Here is a 25,228-nt window from a genome sequence, read left to right as displayed (position 1 = left end):
CAGGTCATGATCTCCCAGTCTGAGACTGAGACCCACATCCACGGAGCCTGCCTAAGATTCTCTCTTCCTTTGCCCCTCCCCTGCGTGTGTGTGCATTTTCTTGCCCCTCCCCCCACCAAATTGTTTATGTAGAGAGAAGCCTAAGTTTATTTTATTTAAAAAAATTTGTTTAACGTTTATTTATTTTTGAGAGAGAGAGAGAGAGAGACAGACAGACACAGCATGAGCGGGGGAGGGGCAGAGGGAGAGAGGGAGACAGAGAATCTGAAACAGGCTCTACGCTCTGAGTTGTCATCACAGAGCCCAAAGCAGAGCTTGAACTGTGAATGGCGAAATCATGACCTGAGCTGAATGAAGTCAGACACCGAACTGACTGAGCCACGCAGGCGCCCCTAAGTTTACTTGTTAACCAAAAACACCATTTATGAGAGCTACTCCCAATTAGCACATCTGAACTTCTGAGTGTTATCTGGCGCTACGTATTAATTCCTGAAACTGCTAACAACAGCTAAACGGTGATCATTAATATGAAGAAGAGAAATCGCAAAGTATGGTCATGTTAACAGCTAGAAAAAAAAAAACAAAACAAAACACTGAAACCATGGGACCATGAAACTCTTTGATCATAACTAGCTCTATAAAATTAAGCAGATGGGGCCACAAATTTTGTGACAAAAATTTCCATATGCTAAATGAGTCAGTTATTCAACTACTTCTAAGCATGATCAGTCTCAGATGATAATCTTAAAAGCATTAATATAACTAAAGCTCCCTATCCCCTGCAAAAAAACCCCATCTGACTATACTGTAACTTGGAGACTTTGAAGCTGAACTTAAACATATTAAGGATTCGGGGCACCTGAGTGATCAGTGGGTTGGGCTTCTGACTTCAGCTCAAGTCATGATCTCACAGTTTGTGAGTTCAAGCCCCGCATCAGTCTCTGTGCTGACAGCTCCCAGTCTGGAGCCTACTTCAGATTTTGTGTCTCCCTCTCCTTGCCCTTCCCCATTCAGACTCTTTCTCTCTCAAAAATAAAGATTAAGAAAAAAAAAAAAAGTCCTTCCCATCAAAACACTACATATATATTAAAAAAAAAAAAACATTAAGGATTCAATGAAGGTACATAAAGAATTGCAATACTTTTTTAGGGAGGATAAATCAGGACATCAAGATGACATGATGAAGGAAAACAAAAAAGCAAGGACAGGCATAAAGTAAATTTGCCAAGAAATTATGTAAGTAGTGCAGAAGGCAAACTAAAAAACACTCCATGAAAAAGAATAAAAAGAATGAAAACCAGAAATAACAAGTTAAGAAAAATAACACGAAGCAGCGCTTACCCAAATAAACTAGGCCCACTGGCAAATTTACTTTGGAATAAAAATAAAAGAAATAAGTGATTCTGGTATATTCCCCTACTTTGTTTTAGGCTTTGCTTATTTTGTATGTGACGAAAATTTGTATTTATTTTTACTGAAAATATGTTCATTGTCTACATGGAGTATATATAGTCTACAACTATGTTTCCCCTTGAGAAATAAAGAAATTATACTACTATGTTAGGAGTACTCTATTAAACTGTAATAATAATTAAGACATACACAAGCTACCTAGCTATATAATCAAATATTGTCATTTAATTCATAAATTATTTTCTCAATATTTTATTAAACTGAAATAATCAAGATTTAACAAAATTTACAATTTTTCTTTAATACTTTTAATTCTGAAAGTGAGGAAAAATGTACCTTTGCAGTGAAGACAGCCTGTCTGGCCTCAGGTATCATATAAAGTTGCTGAATAGTAGAAGCCAAGTAACAAGTAGCTCCAAGGTTAGTCAGGCCAACAAATCTACACTCAGCACGAACATCTTCGTGAGGCCAGTAGTCCCATTTATAAGGTGCATGGGCTGCTGAACAAAAAGGGAGGAAAGGATCCCCCCGCCCCCCACCGAAACAAACTATTAAACATAATGTATTTTGCTTTTAATGATGGCCACTACTCTCTATCACTTTAGTTAATATACATAAAACATTATATATAACCTGAAACTAATGTAACACTGTTTCAACTATACTCAAATAAAAGAATAAGATACAAAATTAGTAAAAACAATTATAAAAACATTCATTCCCTAAAAATCCAAAAGAATGTTAAAATCTGATTTTACTTGGCACTATATTATTTAACCAAGAAATCCCTACGTATTTCAGATACCTACAGAAAGTCCTTTACACCTGTTTTTAAAAAATCGATGTTATTTTTTTAACATCTTAGAAACAACAGTTTATAAAGTTAAAGTGTGTTAACAGTGGATTCTTTAAGACATGCCCTTCAAAATCTCTTTTCCGCGTCCAAACATTAGAAAGATTAAAAGGAAAAGAATGCTTACACTGCATGTGTTGTGCCATAACCCAGTTGTGTATGAGCCTGTAGTTTTCAACAGATCCCTTCACCATCTCTACTAACAAATCATAAGCAGCAGCTCTGGAAGAATGTGATTTGCACTTTGGCTGTTGTCTGTCTTTTAGACTAGGCAACAAGAACAGGAGATTGAAGATATCTCTTAAAAATTCCTGAAAAAAGAGAAAGACCAAGTATATTATCTAAAATTACATTTCAATTATATTCCAAATATAACGAATAACTTACAGTGAACTAGACTACATGACAATCTACAATTTTCTAAAAGGCTGTTTAAAAACTTAGAGCAGCATCATATAAAAAGTTTCCCCAATGTTCATTTCTCTTAAAGAAAACAGAATGAGTAAGGATCACCTTTACTCTTCCTTCCTCTCAATACCTAATAGGCTCTTTCTTAGATTCCCATCTATAATGCTATTATTTTCCACTCCATTAAGTGACCAAAAGTTTTTGTTGAGGACTCATTATGTCCTATCTTGACTGCCTCTTCATTTCCTTCAGTTTCTCTGTATTTCACTCTAATAATAGTAACAGCACCAAAAGTAGCAACTTCTCCTAATGAGCAGTTATTGTGCCAGATACTACTCAAAGGCCCCCATACCAAAAACAGAGAAGATCAAAAACCTTGCTTGGAGTCACAGAGTTTAAAGACGCCAGAGTCAGGATTTCAGACACCAAGCTCTCACTTTCTATCCTAGTGAACTGAAGTGCAAAGTTTTATCATCCTAGACGTATTTTTCTCTAAATCTGATCTGCTTAAGAAAGGGTCAGGTCACCTTTCCAACCTGTTTTTCTAATTGGTTCTTTGCAACTTTACCAAAGAAAGTTATTTCTCACACACCTCAAATACTACTATGGTACACTGTTCTGGGCTATAAAATGTCCTGGTGTACTGCGTAGAAAAGAGGTACTGTAGTTAACACTGACATTCTCCTAGCCTTAGAAAGGCTGGATTGTAAGGTGGCCCCTGGCTGTAATGTGAAAATTTGAATGGTGAATAGTTCCCTCCTCTGATAGACAACTTTTCCTAAGTGATAAAAGTGGCTCACTGTGCCTTTTGTATTTGGTTTATACTGAATACCTGCTTTTCACCTGGGAGTCCAGAATTTCAGATACTGTGGTCGGTTACACAGGTACTATAAATGACAATCCCCACCACTTCACCCCGCCTAAAACCCTGACTTGTAGGTTCAAGACAGCTTCCCCAGTAGACAAAACCTCTCACATGTTGTCACACTCATCGCTGAGGAAATTAAGCACATCCTGTGCAACTCCAAGAAGACAGGACTCTTGGAAATATGTAGCTGTTTTCCACCAGAGTTGCCCAATCCTGTCTTTTCCTGTCACTGATTTCATTTTGTATTATTTTGTTGTAATAAATATTAGCCATGAGTACAACCACATGCTGATTCCTTGGAGTGATTCCCCCAGTAAATCACTAAATCTGGTGGTATCCTGGGAGCCTCTGAGACAGGCACCAAATAAAGGACAATCTGAAATATTTTCCCATTAATGATCTCACCTCTTCCATCGCACTATTGTCAAAGAAAGTACAAAGTCCTGTCTTTGCAAGGAAAAGTATGTCAGGCTAAGAAATATGGAATGTGGGGGCACCTGGGTGGCTCAGTTGGTTAAGAATCCACCTTCAGTTCAGGTCATGATCTCACAGTTTGTGAGTTTGAGCCCCGCATCAGGCTTCACGCTGTCAGCATGGGATTCTCTCCCTCTCTCCCTCTTTCTGCCCTTCATTCACTCATGTCCTCGCTCATAAATAAATAAATAAATAAGAAAGAAAGAAAGAAAGAAAGAAAGAAAGAAAGAAAGAAAGAAAGAAAGAAAGAAAGAAAGAAAGAAAGAAAGAAAGAAAGAAAGAAAGAAGGAAAGTGACTAGGGTCTACTTCATACAGCTGACAGACTGATAAGACTGTATCTTGCCTATATTAGAATTCAGAGGTTAGAGCACTGTCTTCGAGACACAAGATAACACACTTACTTCAACTGGAAAAACAGGCAAATTCACTCAAAAAGAAGTGGAATTGACTAATAACTAGTGTAAATGAACTATCTTTGCTAATCAGTTTAAATCCAGAAATTGAACGAGTATTAAATACCTACAGCTCCAAAACTTTAATAAAATATATTTAAATCTTTTGATAAGATAAAAGATATTTTATCAGAAATATTAGGCTGGTAAAAGCATAATGAAATGAACACTATTTTTATTTTCCTTACTCTGAGTTTACTGGAAAAGCAGGTGTCTCTATGTGAAAAAGTAACCTATATATATGTCCATTTGATAAATAATGGTAAGACCATTTTGATATATTTCACAGAAAGAAGAACCTCAAATTGTTGAGAGAATACTAAAAATAGTTTCTGATAATAGATCACAGTGTGATTTCAACCTGTACTTCAGAAGAAATTCAAAGATTAAATAACATTGTTAAAATAAAATTTCCGGGGTGCCTAGGCGTCTTAGTTGATTAAGCATACAACTCTTAATTCAGCTCAGGTCATGATCTTATGGTTTGTGAAATCAAGCTCCACATGGGTCTCTGTGCTGAGAGCATGGAGCATGCTTGGGATTCTCTCCCTGTCCCTCCCCCACTCAATCTATCAAAATAAAAAATTAACATTTAAAAAAAATGAATAAAAACCAAAACTTCCATTCTCACTGTAAACATATAAACAAGGCTTAAATTTCCATTATGTAAATAAACTTTCCCAGAATTTATGTTTATAAAAATATAAAGTAGGAGGAGAATTAATGAACACACATTCTCCCTTATCAAATAATATCCACCTATAAATATATAAATTAATTTTAAAAGGCTCATTCTTGTTAACACAGTCATTGTCAATCAAATTTCATTAAAAATATTTTTTTAATGTTTATTGAATTTTGAGAGAGAGACACAGAGCATGAGCAGGGTAGGGGCAGTAAGAGAGGGAGACACAGAATCTGAAAAAGGCTCCAAGTTCTGAGCTGTCAGCACAGAGCCCAACACAGGGCTCGAACTTGGGAAGAGGGAGATCATGACTTGAGCCTAAGTCAGATGCTCAACTGACTGAGCCACCCAGGTGCCCCTCAAATTTCATTTTAGTGTTTCATACTTCTTGGCAAAATCTGAGGTATATTTGGACTTGCCTATGGTTCTGCAAAAGAGTGCATGCCTCGGGTTGCGATTCTCAGCTACTCCCAAATAAACCCATTTTTGCTGATTTTAAAATAACTGGCAGGTTTAAAAAAATTTTTTTTAACCTTTTTTTTTTTTTAATTTTTTTTTTAAACGTTTATTTATTTTTGAGACAGAGACAGAGCAAATTTAAAACAGGGGAGGGGCAGAGAGAGAGGGAGACACAGAATCCGAAACAGGCTCCAGGCTCTGAGCTGTCAGCACAGAGCCCGACGCGGGGCTTGAACTCACGGACCGTGAGATCATGACCTGAGCCGAAGTCGGACGCTTAACCGACCAAGCCACCCAGGTGCCCCTAACCTTTATTTATTTTTGAGAGAGAGACAGACAGACAGACACACAGAAAGAGTGGAAGTGGGGAGGAGCAGAAAGAGAGGTAGACATAGAATCCAAAGCAGGCTCCAGGCTCTGAGTTGTTAGCAGAGCCTGACGTGGGGCTGGAACCCATGAGCCATGAGATCATGACCTGAGCCAAAGCTGGATGGACACTTAACCGACAAGCACCCCTGGCAATTTTGTTTTTTAAGGTTAATATTACGTGGTGATCAGAAGTGGAATGCAAAGACCCCCTAACAACTCCGAGGCTAGTGAACAAAACATGCCAGTACCAACAGAGCCAAATGGGCTCACTGCTCCCCTTTGAGAATTCTACATATCCTGCTAGGATGACTTACACAGAGAGAACATCAGCTTTGCCACCCCACAAGTTCATGAGAAGGAAATCTCTAAAATCATGTAAAAGAACAACTATCCTAAAACAGCTTTAACCCAAATATAACAAAGAATACACACTACGAATAAAAAGAGAAAGTTTCAGAGAAAAAATGAGATATCCTAAACCCATTCTGTTGTTACTAATCAAATTACAAAATAGCCTTTATAAAAATATTTCAAGATAAAGTTGCTTCTGTTTTTGAGACTGAAAAAAATTTTTAAAGTATGACAAAATTATTGCTATAGACCACCAACTATTTTTAATGTAGAAGATGAAGAACTTTTGACAGCTGATCAAGATACAAATTTCCTTCTATAAAATGTTACTAAAAACAATTTTTTTACAAATAGTCTTATGTGTATATGAAAAAAATATATATTTATGTTGCTCTGATTGCCCATGTCCAAATTAATGTAATGTTATTAATAATTAAACACAGAAAAAATTTAAGACAACACCATGAGGTCATAAGAAATAAATATTTTTTTCTATTTCAACAAACCACTGGAAATTAGAGTTGATGGGGATTAAGGTGTGCACTTGTGATGAGCACCGGCTAAAATAAGGAATTGTTGAATCACTGTATTGTACACCTGAAACTAATATAACATTGCATATTAACTAACTGGAATTAAAATAAAAACTAAGTAAAACAAACAAAAAAACATGAGTTGAAAAATCTATAAATTTTTTTTAAATTTAAAAATATGCACGGAAACACCTATGGTTTCTCAAAATTCTTCAAAGCTATGTGAGCAATACAAGTTTGAAGACAAATATTATAAAAATGATCTCCTGTGGGGGCACCTTGGTGGCTCAGTCGGTTAAGCATCCAACTTCAACTCAGGTCATGATCTCACAGTTTGTGAGTTCGAACCCCATGTCAGGCTCTGTGCTGATAGACTATCTGTGTCTCATTCTCTCTCTGCCCCTACCCCACTTGTGTTCTCTCTCTCTCAAAAATAAATAAATAAATGTAAAATAATAGTAATAATAATAAATAATCGCCTGTGAACACAAAAGATGGACCATCTAGTTTTCCAAATTTACCTCTTATACTTCTTCAAACTCAAGCCAAACTGAACTTATAAATTTCCTGCACATATCTAGTGGTTTCCTATGACTTAGTTTTACTCATAGTCTTTTCTGGGACTTAAATGTTTCCTGCATTTTTCTACTTAAAAATACTTTATCCTGTATTACAAAAGGTGTACCTTCTTCAATTTTCCTAATCATGTAAGTGCTATGTGATCTTTCATAACCCTGATGGTCTCTTTAATATTAAGCTCTTATTTTTTACCTGAGCAATTGCAAATATCCTGAGCAACCATTATTTGAGAAGGTACATACAAATTTTGAATAAGGCAGGTTTCTCAATACTTATCTCCTGAAAAAATGAACCACTGTCAGTTATTAACAATCGGGACTCAGTTTTGTTTTTTTTTTCTTCAATGTTTTTATATTTTATTTTTGAGAGAGAGAGAGACAAGAGTATGAGCAGGGGAGTGGCAGACAGAGAGGAAGACACATATTCCAAAGCAGGCCCCAGGCTCTGAGCTGTCAGCAGAGAACCCAATGCGGGGCTCGAACTCATGAGCTATAAGATATGACCTGAGCCGAAGTCAGATGTTCAACTGACTGAGCCACCCAGGCACCACCACAAGGACTGAGTCTTAACCATCAATCTGTTCAATATATATTTTTGTTGCTAGATACTATGCAATGTAGTAGAGATAAGAATAGGGTTTATATTTTTACAGGGGAATTAGAAAAATCGAGGAAGAGGGCATAAAGAGTAAGGAAAAGAAGTAGCAGTAGTGGTGATAGTGGTGACCAAGACCGTATTTAGCCTGCATAGCCTAAAATACTTACTAAAAGGCTCTTTACACAAAATGTTAACTGATTCCTGAACAAAAGTAAATTGTCAATGAAATTTTTAAAGAATTCTTAATCAATAAAGCAAAATTGTTAAAGTAGAAAAGGTATTTTAAATATCTAGCAGAAAATGAAAACTTTTCTTAATATTACACCAAACCATGGGAATGCAAGCTGGTGCAGCCACTCTGGGAAACAGCATGCAGGTTCCTCAAAAAACTAAAAATAGAACTACCCTACGACCCAGCAATTGCACTACTAGGCATTTATCCAAGGGATACAGGTGTGCTGTTTCGAAGGGACACATGCACCCCAATGTTTATAGCAGCACTAGCAACAATAGCCAAAGTTCGGAAAGAGCCCAAATGTCCATCAATGGATGAATGGATAAAGAAGAGGTGGTATATACACGTATATTTGTATACCCCCGTGTATATATATACATACATGTGTGTATGTATGTATATATATACATATATATACATATATATGTGTGTGTGTATATATATATATATGTATATATGTATAAAATGGAGCATTACTCGGCAATCAAAAAGAATGAAATCTTGCCATTTTCAACTACGTGGACAGAACTGGAGAATATTATGCTAAGTGAAATTAGAGAAAGACAAAAACCATATGCTTCACTCATGTGAGGACTTTAAGACACCAAACAGAAGAACATAAGGAGGGAAACAAAAATAATATAAAAACAGGGAGGGGGACAAAACAGAAGAGACTCATAAATATGGTGAACAAACTGAGGGTTACTGGAGGGACTGTGGGAGGGGGGATGGGCTAAATGGGTAAGGGGCACTAAGGAATCTACTCCTGAAATCATTGTTGCACTATATGCTAACTTGGATGTAAATTTAAAAAAATAAAAAATAAAATTAAAAAAAATGTATTATACCAAACCAACCACCTTAAACACCTCTCCACTTCCATATCTAATTGACATCTCAAATTTAACATGTCCAAAATGGACCTCCTGATTTTGAACCCACACTTCTCCCCTAAAACCATCTATCCTGAGATTTTCCTTTCTTATTAAATGGAATTACCATTCACTTAGTTTCTGAGGCTTAAAATTGTTAAGTCATTCTTAATTTCTCTCTCTCCCATCTCACAATCCTATCTAAATTTAAGTCTGTGAGCTCTGCCTTCAATAAACATCCCAAATCCAACCACTTTTCACCATCAACCCTCTTCAGAACCACTCCAAACTTCCTAACTAGATCCCCAACATATTTGCCACCCTCCTAGTTTTCTACATGGAGTCTAGATCCCAGAAAAGATAATACAAAATAATGGCTTTCAAAACATGCAAAGAAGCTCAACCTTACTCATAATCACAACTAAAAAACCCAAGAGAATATTTTTCACCTATCAGTCTGGCAGAAATGAAGTATTTGATATTATACTGGGTTGGCAGGAATGTGAGGAAATGGGCATTCATCCACAAACAGTGTAGGTGGGATCATAAATTGGCTCAGCATCCACTGAAAGCAACATGGTTATATTGGCCAAAATCATAAAGGGACATACCCTATGAACCAGCAATTCTACTTCCAAAATTTTTTCTTAAAGATTTCCTAAGTGGAAGATGTTTATACACCTTCACTGCAATATCACTTATAAGAGCATAAGACCATTTTCATCACTAGGAAGATAGTGTGTGGGTGTGTACACACACACACACACACACACACACACACACACACACACAGAAAAAAGAATATTATGCAGTTGTTAAAAAGAATGAATTAACTGTATACAGTATATACTGATACAGAGAATCTCTAAGGTAGGTGAAAAAAGCAAACTATAGAGCCACGTGTTTAGGATTTTAAAATCTACAGACAGTAGTGCATAATAGTCAGAAGCTCGGCCAAGTGAAGAGTATGAGTGACCTCAGTGAGACAAGTTGCTTAAACTGGCTATGCCTTAATTTCGTAATTTGTCCACATGGGGTCTACTAACAAAGGGCTCAAAACTTTGCCCAAGATTATTATTTAAATCAACAAAAGAAAGAAAGAAAAAATAAGCAGACTTTTAAAAATATGGGTAAGAAAAACAAGAATTCTGGAAAAGACAGAAAAAGAATTTTTAATTCTTTTTAATATTTGCAAAGTACAGAGTTTTACAAATGAGAAGAAAAATGACAAAAGATACACAATGATTATGAACAGAAAAATTCACAAGTTAACACAAATACACAATACATAGCATACATACAAAGACACTCATCTTCAATAGTAATCAAAAACATAAAACTAAATTAACGAGACTGCCACATGTAAGGAATGTGGGGATATCTGAGAAACAGAGCTATTAGGAACATTCTAATACAGTGCAGCTGGAAGAATATACGGAAGGAACCTTTTGTAAACTAAGGTATTACAATTAAAATGAATCAAATTTACTTTTAAGAATATGAGTATAGAGGTGCCTGGGTGGCTCAGTCGGTTAACTGTCCAACTTTGGCTCAGGTCATGACCTTGCAGTTTGTGAGTTTGAGCCCAGCGTCAGTTCAGAGCCTGGAGACTCCTTCACCTTCTGTATCCCCCTCCCTCCCCTATTCATGTTCAAGGAAGGAAGGAAGGAAGGAAGGAAGGAAGGGAGGGAGGGAGGGAGGGAGGGAGGGAACCTAAGTATAGGAACGGTACCTGGGTGGCTCAGTTAAGCATCCAACTCTTGATTTTGACTCAGGTCATGATCTCACGGTTCATGAGTTTGAGCCCTTTATTAGGCTCTGCACTGACAGCATGGAGCTTGCTTGGGATTCTCTGTCCCTCTCTTTCTGCCCCCTCTCAACTTATGCGGTCTCTCACTCTCTCTCAAAAATAAACATTAAAAAAAGTGAGTATAGGGGTGCCTGGGTGGTTTAGTCAGTTAAACGGCCAACTTTGGCTCAGGTCACGATCTCACAGTTCATGAGTTCGAGCCCTGCACTGGGTTCTGTGCTGACAGCTCAGAGCCTGGAGTTTCCTTCAAATTCTGTGTCTCTCGCTCTCTGCCCCTCCCCTGCTTGTTGTCTCTCTCTCTCTCAAACATAAATAAACATTTAAAAAAATTTTCTTAAATGAGTATATAATGGGACAGGTATGCAAAGATGTTGTTCCCGGCAGTTGCAGGTTTTTTTTTTTACAACCAGTAACATAAATGTCAGTAATATATTATTTTCCTCTTTATGTATTCAATCTTTTAAACGTATTTTTTAACACATTCACTTTTTTAAGTGAAGAAAGAAGATCACAGAATGGTATTTTTGTAATATAAATTATTTGAGTATTTAATATATCCATGGAAACTCCTAGAAGCCATCCATCAGCTGAGCATCATGGCAAATCAAACTACATGGGGATCTTCTTTTGAACTATCTAAACAGGTTTTCTTTCTTTACAATGATTTTCATGTTATAATATGTTATCAGAAAAATCAATATATTTACACTTTGGAATAAAAATGACATACTGGTTTATGTAACAGAATACTTCAACCAGCAAAACTAAATCAAATTATTCCCAGTGAGTTTTAAGGCAAAATTTAAAAATTAGGACCTAAAAGAAAGAGTACAAGAAGGGGCTTTGATGAATAGGGAAAGTACCACAGATTTATCACCAGAATCCCTTACACCATCCCCATGAGGACTATCTTCCATCGTGGTTATTCCTATGTTTCTTACCACAGTTAGTAACCTCAAGAAAACAGCCATCCAAACCAAAACTAACTCCCTTAATGCAGACAATGACAAAAGTGCTAATGGCAAAGTAAATAACTTAATCTGAAGAGTAATTAGACATTTATAGATACAGAATCATTATGCATGATCTAGTATTCAATAGATTTTATGTCAAATGCGCTTTTAAAACATGAAACTAATAAAACAGATACCCTATAATGACCACTTATTAATTCCACTGTGCAAATTATTAATTCAAAATATTCAATCCTACAGGAACTGTACCACTGAAGTAGGGGTTGCCTGCCTTTCTTTAATTTTTTTTTTTAACGTTTATTTATTTTTGAGACAGAGAGAGACAGAGCGTGAACGGGGGAGGGGCAGAGAGAGAGGGAGACACGGAATCGGAAGCAGGCTCCAGGCTCTGAGCTATTAGCCCAGAGCCCGACGCGGGGCTCAAACTCACGGACCGCGAGATTGTGACCTGAGCCGAGGTCGGACGCTCAACTGACTGAGCCACCCAGGCGCCAGGGGTTGCCTTTCTATGTACAAGTCACAGGAATTAAAATTTGTTTCTGCATTCTAAATTTAAGCCTAAGATTTATATTTCTAGGGTTCATTTTATTCAATGTTCACTTTTCCTACCAGCAGTAAAGTTCTAGCAACGTTTATGTTTGCATGTTTAAGATAATTTTAACATATCCACATACAACCCAATAACAAAAAAGGTTTCAATCATATTTCATATAGACATTTGATGTCTTAATACGTACCTGTCCTTCTCTTGAAAATTTAAAGGGTGGTTTGTGTTTAATGACACTTGTTGCAAGCCTTAAGAGTCCTGTAAGCCCATCATCTTCTATATTACCATCTTGATGATCAAGGATTTCCCTGCTACACAAAAAAGAACACACGCAAGATAGTTCACATAATTATGTCCTTTATATCTTTTTTCAACAATATAACTGTCAATTTCACATTTAAATTTACCTTCGGATACAGTCAGCCAAATGTCGTGCCAAAGCATCTAAGTCGAGAAGTGTGGTCTTAATACAAAGAGAAAATACAAAATTCAAATACATATATATATTTTTTTGTTTAGTAGCCAGAGATTACTAAAACAAAACACATCCTTTCCTTGTAAGAAGAATTCAGTCTCCCAAATACACGAATATACCATTTAAATTATAAATAATACAGTTATTCTTTACCTATACATGATGTCAATTAATAAAATTATAGTTGTAGGGGTGCCTGGGTGGCTCAGTCAGTTAAGTGTCCGACTCTTGGTTTTGGCTCAGGTCATATCTCACAGTTTGTGAGTTTAAGCCCACAACGAGCTCCACACTGACACTATGGAGCCTGCTTAGGATTCTTTCTCTCCCCCTCTGTCCCTGCCCCTCCTCCGCTGTTTATCTGACATCAATATTTTATGAATACTCAAGTAAATTAAAACACATTCAATTTTTTAAAATTATTTCTCAAATAAAAAGTAGAATACTTTAAGAATTCAGTGTACACTGCTCCTTAAAAGAAGTGCAAACACTACAGGATTTTTTAAAATGTAAAGTATATGAAAGGCACTGGGATTAAAACACATTTTTAAAAATTTTTTAATTTTTAAGTAATCTCTACACCCAAGGTGGGGCTCAAATCTAACAGCCCCAAGATCAAGAGTTGAATGCTCTGCTAACTGAGCCAGCCAGGTGCGCAAATTAAAACACATTTTTTAAAAAGAGGGAAAATGTTGCCTAAATACCTAAATGTATCTTCTTTCTCATTTTGTTAGAGGCATTTTTGCTTACTAAATTTATGAAGGAGAAAAAACAAAAGTCTTAGGCGACAAGTTTGTCTTTGAAGTTAATTTGTTTTAACCATCTCAAAATATTTTAGTCTAAGAAAATTAGATGAGTAAACTGATAGTTTACCTTAAATTCTATCTGAATTGCAATTTTATTTTACATATTCAAAACTCCAAATCCACATGCTATTACAGAAACCTGTATATTTACATTTAAAGTCTGAACTTCACATTCCAAGTAAGATTTTACATCTACAAATCCTACTCAGAAGAAAGGAAATTACTTCTAGGTACCAGATGAAGACACTTCTACAAAGGTCAAAGTAAAAAGAACAAAGGAATTACAGAACAAAACAGTACAACTACAGTAAAATAATTACGGCATTTTCAACTCTTATAAAATGATAAAAATGCCCTTAAGAATAAGGACCTATATAAAGTCATAAACATACATGTGTATAATCCATCTCTATTAGCAAGTTAATGCATAATTTTCTGAACATACCTGACTAGCATCCTTTATATGTATATTGTCAACTAATTTGCACAACAACCAAAAATACTCTTTACATCCAGGTTTTAACATTGGTTCTTCTTCATAATCATCTATCTGTTAAAAAAAATTAAAACTCTGTGAAAACACTTTAAAAGGGGGAATAATTAAAAATTACAATACATCTAAGAAACTACAAACCTTACAAAAAAAATTAAATCCCTGTAAAAGCAGTATTCAAAATTTAATAAAGTATGGAGAGAACACTTCTAGTTCCTGTAAAATTAGAATAACTACGTCCATAAATAAACGAGAACTTTCAGAAAAATATTACCCTCAAATTTCTTATAACCTGTGATGCATTAAGAATTCAATGAAAATGTATCAACAAAAGAAACCTACAGAACATGAGTATATACAAACCTACGCAAATGCAGTGGTCTTTTATAGTTTTGAAATCTAAAACATAAAAAACATTTTACATATCTCACATACTTAATGACAAGTAAATATGGAAGAGAAAAATGTAAATCCTACAATGAATCATACTTCTGAGATTAGTAAAATTTACTTAATGAGCTCTGAATTTATTACATGGTAGGAGAATTTTTTACGAAGCTAGGATATATACTGGAACAGTAAAGAAAACTGAAAATTTAGAATATCATAATGATAGAATACTGCAAAAATCTGTGTTAGTAAATAAGAAAGCTTGATTTATCATGTTTTTATCATTTTATTTATTTATGTATGTATGTATGTATGTATGTTTATTATTTGAGAAAGAGACAGAGAGTAAGCAGGGGAGGGGCAGAGAGAGAGGGAGACAAAGAATCAGAAGCAGGCTCCAGGCTCTGAGTTGCCAGCACAGAGCCCAATGCAGGGCTCAAACCCACGGACCGCGAGATCATGACCTGAGCCAAAGTCGGCCAACCGACTGAGCCACTCAGGCGCCCCTTTATCATTCAATTTATTAACACAAGGTCCAAAACACAGTAAGAACAAATGCTATTTCCAAAACAGAATACCCATGAGAGATTCCAGAGAGCTGAAATTAAAGCATACAAATTCCATTCCTAGGTGTAATGTGTCACTCAATATGTCCACAATGCTGCCACTTTAAGAACTTTATGACTATCCTCTTGGTAAAAACTACATACAGTGAACAAGTACTCAAAATTACTCCAAGTATATAATACAGTGATTAAAAGTTGACACAAAGAAAACTGCAGAAATAGAAACAGCTACTAAACACAGTAAAACTTACCCTGATAGGTTTGAGTGCTTGAGCATCGGGAAGAAATTTCAACAATGTTGAAGCAGCCAATAGCAGAAAGGACCGATTGATTGAGTCTCCTCCATCCAGCCCTGACAGAGATAACTTATAAAGACCATTGCAAGACTCATGACGGACAGCAGTCTAAATGAAAAAGAAAGTTCCAAAGACAGTATGAATTAAGTATTTAAAAGTTAATCTTTAAATATGTCAGCAGAAATAACATGTTAGATGGCTTCTTTAGTAATATATTTTTAAATGCAATATTCTGATCATATACTCACACACATAAATATCAAATAAAGTACCCCAAAGTATACAGTAATATGTAGAAACATGTTAGAAATTCCCAAATATGGTCATGATAAAAACAAACAAACATAATAACAACAAATACAAAAGGGACTAAGGAAAGGATATTCATAATAATTTATTTACAAAACTAAATAAAGAGAGAAAATATTTCAGAACAAGAAGCAATTTAGAAAGTACTTAACCAGAACATTTTACAGTTTCTAAGGGACTTGCCCAAATGTCACAATCATTACCTGGGACACAGCCAGAACAAGAATATGCATTCAACTCAGAGCTAAAGGTATTAAGACGAAGTGACCTAAAATAATGTGACTACTGTGGTTAAGTGTTTTATCAAGAATATGTTTCTACCATTTCACTTAGGAATATGGTATAAGCAACATCGAGATATGGTTAGTGAAAATTATATTGACCTGAGTGTTGACATCAAAATCAAAATATATTTGACTAATTTTTATTATCTCTTGTATCTAAGGATACACTCTAATTAAACAGAAAAGGAAAAAAAACTCTCTAAAATATAAATTACCAAAATAAACACTCGAGTCCTTCCCAGAAAAAGATTTTCAAAATTCTAAAGCAAAATAATCAGTTTTATTTCAGAAAAAAGACAAATATGAATGTTACAGACTATCTAACATTCACATATACATGTATATAGTTAAAACATAATGAATCTTAAAGTATTTAATAAGTATATTCCAGTTAATGGAATATATTTACGAAATCAAGTCCATTTGTTTCCATTAGCTCTTTTTTTTATTATCAATGCTAATAATATCAAATAATATGAAGAGTAATAGTTCTAATCTTCAATCCTTATCTTACCTCAGGAATAAGGAGAGTCAATTTCTTTAACCAATCTTGTAAATGGTCACTATCAGCAAGGCTAGATTTCACTAATGAACAGCAATGTGCCCAACTCACCAAGAGCCACATTGAATAATGTGAAACTAAAGAGAAATTAGAAAAAAATATGACTATAAGGATTTGTACTGTAAAGAAAACACAATGTTCATTATTAAACATTATCTAGTTATGCAAATCTTTATCTATTAAAAACTACTTTTGTAGAATCCTTACCTTCATGCCTAGACCTGTGATCGGACTGAGCTTTCAAAACTCTGTAAAGTAAAAAAAAAAATCCACCACCACCAATTAAATTCAGCAACAAAATAAAAATGACTCAATTTATTACCACATATCCTTTCAAGTTATACAATGTACTCCCCCAAAAGAACAAATTTTAAGAAAAATATCTGTTTTTCCTATAGTCTTTATCTTTTAAAGAAACACTGGTAAAAAATTATTATAGACCACTCCATATGATTGTTCAGATTTAATGAACAATATCTGAGTGAATACAGTATTGATTGAAATAAGTGAACCCTCAGGAAATACTCAGGATTTAGTTACTAAAAAAATGTATATTACAAAGAGAAAAGTTATAATGGTTTCGATTGCAAACTTCAGACTTCCAATTTTAAAAATAAAATCATACACTGACATATAATGCCCTTCCTTTAGTACTGTTAATGCCAATTTCTATCAGAAATGGTTAAAAGCAAATTATTAAAAAGTAGAGAAAACTAACTTAATTCTGTATTATTTTAGAACCATTTTTCTCCATACATTTAGTTACTTCAGTAGAAAATGTGCTACTACAATTTAAAGTATTAAAAACTTTCATTGTAACAAAACCAATAAATGGGGATTATTTGTCTTATAAATAAATAGTTTGGAAAAGAAAAAGCACTGATCTCTAGCATCCTCACTTTGTAATAATTAACAAAGTACCTTTCAAACTCTCAAAAAGAAAGTAAAAAGTACTAAGATACAACTTATGTATCATATATTTGTCTGTATTTCATGTTTAGTTATTATCATATTGGCATAATCAACTTTACCAAAAGCAACCTACCCATCTATCTTTTAAATATATAGCATAAGAAGATTTTTGATAACACAGGCAAAATATTTGCTCTAACTGCCTTAATTAATACAAACCTACCACCATATGAACTCAAAATGGGGGCCTATGAAAAGATAACGGTGCACGAATAGGCACTGAGAAAAAACAAGGATGAGGAGTGGTAGAATGAAAACAAGAATTGCCACAGAGTGAACCAGCTTGAATAGCAGAAGTTGGTAGCAAACCTGCATGTTTATTTTTTCTCGTGTGAGACTAACAAAGTCATGTGAACATTTCTTAATTCTCAAGAAATAAAACCAGATTAAAGCAGTTACTGAATTGCCTTGTTACCTCAATGTATTGTGGTATGTTGGAAGAGTGAGGTAGAGTGTGGGTTAGTGAGGACACAGAGGAAGAGTTAAGAATTATTTAAGTGAAGAGTATTGGTGGTAAGGGTATAAAATTTATCTGATCATACAATCAAAGGCATGTTATAGTAATCTCTTCATTTCTACACGCTGTCCATTCCTAAGTTTTATAAACAATGAGACAAGGTATCTGGTACTAAAAATACATTCTTGAGCAAGATCAGATATAGTTCATATAGAACTCAGTGTCTAGTGGAGGTAGATATTGATTAAGCAATGAATGTGAATTCAACTGAGAGAGAGACCCAAAAAACAGGGTAAATTATAAAAGAAATAATCTTAAAATAATCATGCTATTTATATGCAACCACTGCCTATGAAGGTGACTTTTAAAAGCATCTAAAACAGCTATCAGCTATTAGCCATGAATAAGGTCAAGCAATTTCAAACGTGTTTACATTAGCTTTATAAATCATTTGAGTATGATAGCAAACTTCAGCCCAACATAAATACCTACACAATACTTAGAAATTAATTTCACAACTTTAACTTATGTGATTATTAAAGGCATACAGTCAGGTACCCATGTATCAGTCAGCAATTACCACACTTGAATTTTTGCATTAAAATTTTGTACATTATTTTCAAAAAAAGAAATCTCCACTGTAGCCCAAATTAAATGGGGTATCACCTGGCTAAACTATATTCATATACACATATTTCCAGTTCTGTCCACCAAGGGCCTAGAAACAAGGAGTCCTCAGTAGCAATGAGTATACCAAGAACCCATATTTTGTTCCTCCCCAACAGGAACTACAGCTTCTTAAAGAAATGGCTGATTCCAGGACTAAGGTAGAGAAATTACATGCCTTGAGGATCTTACAGTGACAGGAAAAATAAAAAAGGACTCCTTCCCTCCACCCCAAATAATAGGGATATGTAAAATGACCCATGAACAAGCTTGAGGCGGCCAACTCAGGCATAATTTGAGTAAAGTGAATAGTAATAGTAATGAACTGCAACAAACCGAGTGAAAAATAATCCATTAATTCAAACTGATATGAAGTAAAAAGAAGAAGAGAAAACTCTTCTTCAAAACAGAATGTCAACGAATAAGCATAAAAGGAATGGTTGTAAGTCAGAAAATCACTAGTTTACAAACATTTACTAATAACTGAATTAGGCAAGAATCATCTCTGCTGAAAATGAATGAAAGTTTTATGAGGAGCAGCTTCCCACGGGTTACTTTTCATTAGAAAAAATCAGAAACCTTACTGTAAAGAAACCTGCAGGAAATAAAATAAACTAGTAAAAATTAATATCATTAATAATGGGACAAACTGACATCACCAGTTATGTATTGAGAAAGACACTTTACTCACAGAGTACTCCTGCTAAAAATGTATATAATCTGAATTTTATCATGAAGAACAATCAGGAAAACCTAAATTGAAAGGTGCTTTATAAAGCAACTGGCCTGCACTACTCAGAAATGTCAGTATCATGAGAGGCTAAAGAAGTATCCCTGGGTAAAAGGAAATGGAAGAAATACAACCAAATGCAGTAGATGATCCTAGACCGGGGGGGGTGGGGGGGGGGGGACACTATAAAGAATAATAATGGGACAATTTGAGTGTGAACTATATATTAAATAACACTATCATAACCATGTTAAACTTGCTATATTTGAGTGTTTACTCCAATTATTAAGAAAATGTCCTGGTATCGAAGGATTATGGGTAAATGGTCATGATATCTGAACCTTACTCTCACAAAATTCAGGACAATATATAAATAAATATGTGCACAAAGACACACACACACACACACACAGAAAATGAACGTTCATGATTATGCAATAAAAACTGACAAAATGTTGACAATACACAAATGAAGATGAACAGTAGAAAAGTTAAGATGCCCTAACAGTTTTTCTGCTCACTTAAATGTTTTCAACATGAAATTTTAAAACACTCCATTCTTACTACAAATACATACATAAATTATGTAAAAACTTCATACCTAGGAGCCAGATTATCATATGTATAAGTAACAGACATAAGTCGCTGAATCAAACTGGTTCCTTGGACAAGAACAAGAAATACCTTCAAAACAAAAACATTACAAAAAAATCTTTAAATATGCTAAAACACAAAAATGCATTTTTAACCCAAAACTCCAAATTTGATTTTTATCTATGACAAAGAAAATCATACAGTAAAAATATCAATATTAGAAAATCAGAATTTTGCGAACAAACTTAAGAATAGCAACTTAAAAAAAAAGAAAATTTAGAAATACAGAGGCCAAATTATTTTAGTATTATTATTATTATTTTACAAAACTATTCTTTGTATTTGACCCACAAATTCTTTACATGTCACCCACATGGGTGAAAAAAACATATTACACATGTCGGTGGTTTATTGGGGTGGTGAAGGAGAATTATACATTTTTTAATTCTGAAATAAGCAAGTAAGGCCAAGCAGCAACAGAGATCTCAACCATCCTGAAACAGAGAAAAAGATGAATACAGGGCATAGATTCTAGATTAAAAATCCTGAGGATCAATATTTAGTTTGCAAACTTTCAAGCTGCATGATTCTAATAAACTACTTAATTTTTAGGTATTAGTTCTTCTATACAATGGGAATTCTATATAATGTTCTATAGAGTTCTATATAATGGTAGAAAATAATTTGCTAATTTATATAAATAAAGAATTACTGACTCCCTTCTGCAGATCGAAACCCTTCTGGGCACTTATGTTATAAGCACTGTTCCCATCCTGGAGGTTTGAATCCACTGCAGCAGATAACATAGAAAGCACTGTAACACAAGGAATACAATGTGCCACATGAGCAAAAAAAAGAGAGCAGCAACTAAACCTGTCCCTGGTGAAATCAGAACAGCTTTAAGGAAAGAGGTCTAGGCTGGAATTTGAAAGTTCAACTTGAAATTTGAACGTTCTGAAAAGCTTTTTAAGGATAACAAATGAAATAATGCATGACAGTAAATTATGAAAAAATTAGTGTTCTTCCTATCTATAGAATATCAAAACTGGCTAACTTTGTCTCTAGAATTAATATAACAAAGATTTTTGTTCCCAAATAGCTTAATACACTAAGTTCTGATTATGATAAACCAATGGAAAAAAATATTTAGTAAGCACCTTTTCTAAACTATAGAAGTATGTGCACAGAAAAAAATCATAACTATTAACGGTAGTCACCTATGACTAGGAAGATAGGTTCACCTATATATTCCGAATTATTGTCAATAAGCATGTACTTGCATATACTTTTTAAAAAACAATATTTTTAAATTCCTTATGTATGTAGTTTATATCTATACTATATACATTTATTATTAAAATCTCAAGAGGATGGGGCGCCTGGGTGGCTGAGTCGTTTAAGTGTCCGACTTCGGCTCAGGTCATGATCTCGTGGTTCACGAGTTCGAGCCCCGCGTCGGGCTCTGTGCTGACAGCTCGGAGCCTGGAGCCTGCTTCCGATTCTGTGTCTCCCTCTCTCCCTGACCCTCCCCCCATTCATGCTCCGTCTCTCTCTGTCTCAAAAGTAAATAAATGTTAAGAAAAAAAAAAAACACATTAAAAAAAAAAATCTCAAGAGGAAACCACTAATCAAGGTCAAAGCTGTGAAGTTATTTAATGAGTTAATGGAAAGGGGAGCTTTCAAATTATAACTTGGAAAGATTATTCTGGAAAAAAATTAACTGAAACATTATAGCAATGCAAGGTTAAAGTAAGTAAGTAATTGGCAATAAGCAATACTGGAAAACACATTTAGATTACACTGTAGTCTCCATAGTCTATTTTAATTGTATTATCTGTAAATGATTTGGAATACTAACAAAATCATCTGGCCCCTTTAATCTCCAAAATTCCAAAAGGGAAATATGCTTCAGGTTTCAATTTTCACCAGTAGTTTCCAACCTATGTTCACTACAGAAACTATTTCTCTAATCAGAAACAACTCACAATTCTAGAGTTTCTAGGGGCAGCTATGAGGTAAGATGCTGTTCTCAAAAGGTTACAAATGAGGAAGAGATCTCACTAAAAACCTGTCTTCATCTGTCCCCATTTCCCAATTCAGGGATGGAACAATTCAAACGGCAAATATTTGATCACATGAACAAAAGAATCCACAGCCAGAAAGAATTCTAATTATACTTGTGGATGTCATCCTGGTTATGGTGCCATTTTCATTCAGCTCTAAATATACCATTCTATCAACTTGCTTTGTGATGTTAGGGCTGGTACATCATAAACTAAATTTCTCTTTTGCCAGCTGGTTTCTATGAGGTTCCATTAACCTGGGACACTAGAGAGATTACTTCCTTGCTTGTTCTGTCAGCATTGAAACATAAGTATTTAACCCATTTGATTTCAGAAGCCATTGATTTCAGAAGCAGTAGCAGAACCCCTTCCTCAGAGGCCTAAACTGCAGGCCAACAAGATCCTTATAACCTCCTCATTTCTGATAACCCCAAACCTTTTCCATATGCTTCTCAAACCCTAGAGGTGGTGAATGGTTACTCCTTTGGGTTACCTCAACATTTTCCTTTTACCTATTTAGTCCTCCAATACATACACGTAAAAACAATTATTTACTTTAAATCACCTCTGTTCAAACACCTAGTGGGGCTTATTTCCCTAAATGGACCCTGACAAATTTAGTATATAAATTACTGTGTAAATGACTGACTAACTAACTAACTACAGTTGGAGTACAGCAGAATGACATTCATTCCTGAAATTTGGATAATACACTGAAAAACATTACTATTTCATAATTACTACTAAATTTAAAATGAAGGTATCACTTCAGCAGTTACATCATATTGTAGTAGTCTGGGATCATATTCCTTATGCATTAGCGTATTCTTAACTCGGTAAAACACAAATAGAATCCATTACTATAATCTAATGGGAACTTCTGTACTTTACCTCTGTTAATCTTGGTATATGAAGACCCTTGGCATGATCACCAGCAGCCTTTCTTGATTTACCAGGCCAAGTTCTTTTCCTATGGCTTTCTGCTATACCAGACCAGGCAAAGACATCGTGATAAGCTAAATCCAAATCGGATGGATCTATTGCAAACTGGCATATTAACTTCAGCAAGCAAGCAAGACAGTCTAGCTGCCACTGTGGAGAAGAAGAAAATGTCATTTCCCTATTTTGATTAATTTAATATGGCCACTATATAACCTGAAATTGAAAGCTAGAAAATAAAATTAAGAGATGAAGTACTGTCGTTTTTCCATGCAAATGACATATACTCCAATATTCTGGAGCCAAAGCAATTCCCCAAAGTTGTAAAAAATAACAGAAGATTTTGCACTTTACATAAGGAGATTTAAAATAAAAATATTTTTGGTAAAATATTTCATATGAAAATTAATTTCTGATTTAAAGCTCTACTTTAGAATTTTAAAAACACCTCCTGTGAGTAAATTAGTAAGTATCATTTATGTGGAAGATGAAAGTTTCAGAGTGCTCACATCAACAGTTATTTTCCACTCTTCCTAATCCAACTTACAAATTGTATAGCTATACCAATATTCCAGGTAATGCAGCAATACTACATTAGATTTTCAAGAAAGTTATCAAGAAATTTCAGTTAGAATAGTCTTTTTAACAAATGATCCTAGAAAACTGAATAGTCATACTGAAAAAAGTAAATGAAACAAACCCTCAACTTCACCCTACATATAAAAAAATTAACTCAAAATGCATCACAGAAATAAATGCAAATAGTACTTATAGTAGAAAAAAAAAAGGGGAACATACTTGCAGTCTTGGAGCAGAGATTTCTAAATAAGATATCAATTTTGTTAAAATTAAAAACCTCTCTGCTTAAAAGACACTGTCAAAATAATGAAAAAAGCAAGCCACAGATTGAATACAAATATTCCCATACATACATGTAGTGGAAAAACTTGTCCAAATTAATGAAGGAAAAAAAAAAGTCTTACAACTCTTTGCTAAGGTGGAAAGGAAAAGGAAAAGGAAAGGAAGAGCAACAAAAAAGTCCACGATATGAACAGACACTTCATGAAAGAAAAAAAAAATCATGGTGTTAAAAAGTATGAAACTTAAGAGATTCAGTGAAATAAGTACTAATGAAGGAAATTTATAAACACTTACATTAAAAGAAAAAGATCTTAAATCAAGAATCTAACTTTCCAACTTAAGAACTAGAAAAACTAAACCCAAAGCTAGAAGAAATAAGGAAATAATACACAGCAGAGGTAAATAAAACATAATAGAAAGACAATAACAAAAAATATCAATGTAAATAAAAGTTTATTCTTTGAAAAAAACAAAACCTTTAGCTAGAACTAAAAAAAGTGAAATTTGTAAAATCAGACATAAAAGTGGGAATTTTTCTACCAATTCTACAGAAATAAAAAGGATTCTAAGAGTATTATAGATAATTGTAAGCCAAAAAGCCAGATAACCTACATGAAATGGACAAATTCCTAGAAACGCAAAACCTACCAAGACTCAATCTTGAAGAAACAGAAAATCTGAATAGATATATCACTAGTAATGAGATTGAATCAGTATATAAAAATCTCCCAATAAAGAAAGCCTTAGACCTGATAACTTCATTAGTAAATTCTACTAAACATTTAAAGATGAATACCAATCCTTCTCAAATTCTCTAAGAACAGAGCATTCCCAACCCACTCTATGAAGCCAGCACAAGCCTGGTATCAATGAAAGAAAAAGTCACTACAAAAAAAATTACAGACCAAGATCCCTGAGGATTAATGATGCAAATATTCTTGAAAAAACGTTAGCAAACAGAATTTAGCAACACAATAAAAGGATTGTACATGACCAAGTAGGATCTGTTCTTGGAATGCAAGGATGGCTCAACATACAAGAATCAATCAATACTCCACAACAAAAAAAAGAAAAAAGACCACCTGATCATTTCAATTGATTACATGCAGAAAAAGCACATGAAGTAATTCAACACTCTTCCATGATAAAAAGACTCAACAAAATAGAAAGAGGTTAAGCACTGGACTCCTGAACTCAGCTCAGGTCATGATTCCAGGGCCATGGGACTGATGGCTATCTCGGGCTCCATGCTGAGAATGGAGTCTGCTTAAGACTCTCTCTTTCTCAG

General features: G+C 34.5%; 1 protein-coding gene across 6 annotated transcripts in view; it reads right to left on the bottom strand.

Annotated features, from left to right (window-relative positions):
• USP34 (ubiquitin specific peptidase 34) overlaps positions 1–25,228 on the bottom strand; it is a 253,091-nt gene that overhangs the window by 60,599 nt on the left and 167,264 nt on the right. For 5 of the 6 annotated variants that reach the window (XM_058683992.1, XM_058683996.1, XM_058683995.1 and 2 more), the window contains 10 exons: positions 23,032–23,232; positions 20,085–20,167; positions 16,866–16,906; positions 16,611–16,735; positions 15,459–15,611; positions 14,204–14,308; positions 12,888–12,943; positions 12,671–12,791; positions 2,394–2,577; positions 1,750–1,913 (listed from right to left, as the gene is read on the bottom strand). In XM_058683992.1, the coding sequence (XP_058539975.1) occupies positions 1,750–1,913; positions 2,394–2,577; positions 12,671–12,791; positions 12,888–12,943; positions 14,204–14,308; positions 15,459–15,611; positions 16,611–16,735; positions 16,866–16,906; positions 20,085–20,167; positions 23,032–23,232 (1,233 nt within the window). The remainder of the gene's footprint in view (positions 1–1,749; positions 1,914–2,393; positions 2,578–12,670; positions 12,792–12,887; positions 12,944–14,203; positions 14,309–15,458; positions 15,612–16,610; positions 16,736–16,865; positions 16,907–20,084; positions 20,168–23,031; positions 23,233–25,228) is intronic. The other variant, XM_058683993.1, reaches the window with a different exon arrangement.

Source organism: Neofelis nebulosa, chromosome 9 (genome assembly GCF_028018385.1).
Source record: "Neofelis nebulosa isolate mNeoNeb1 chromosome 9, mNeoNeb1.pri, whole genome shotgun sequence".
Taxonomy (NCBI): Eukaryota; Metazoa; Chordata; class Mammalia; order Carnivora; family Felidae; genus Neofelis; species Neofelis nebulosa.
Note: the sequence above shows the minus strand (reverse complement) of the source record. Positions and strands in the feature narration are given on the sequence as shown.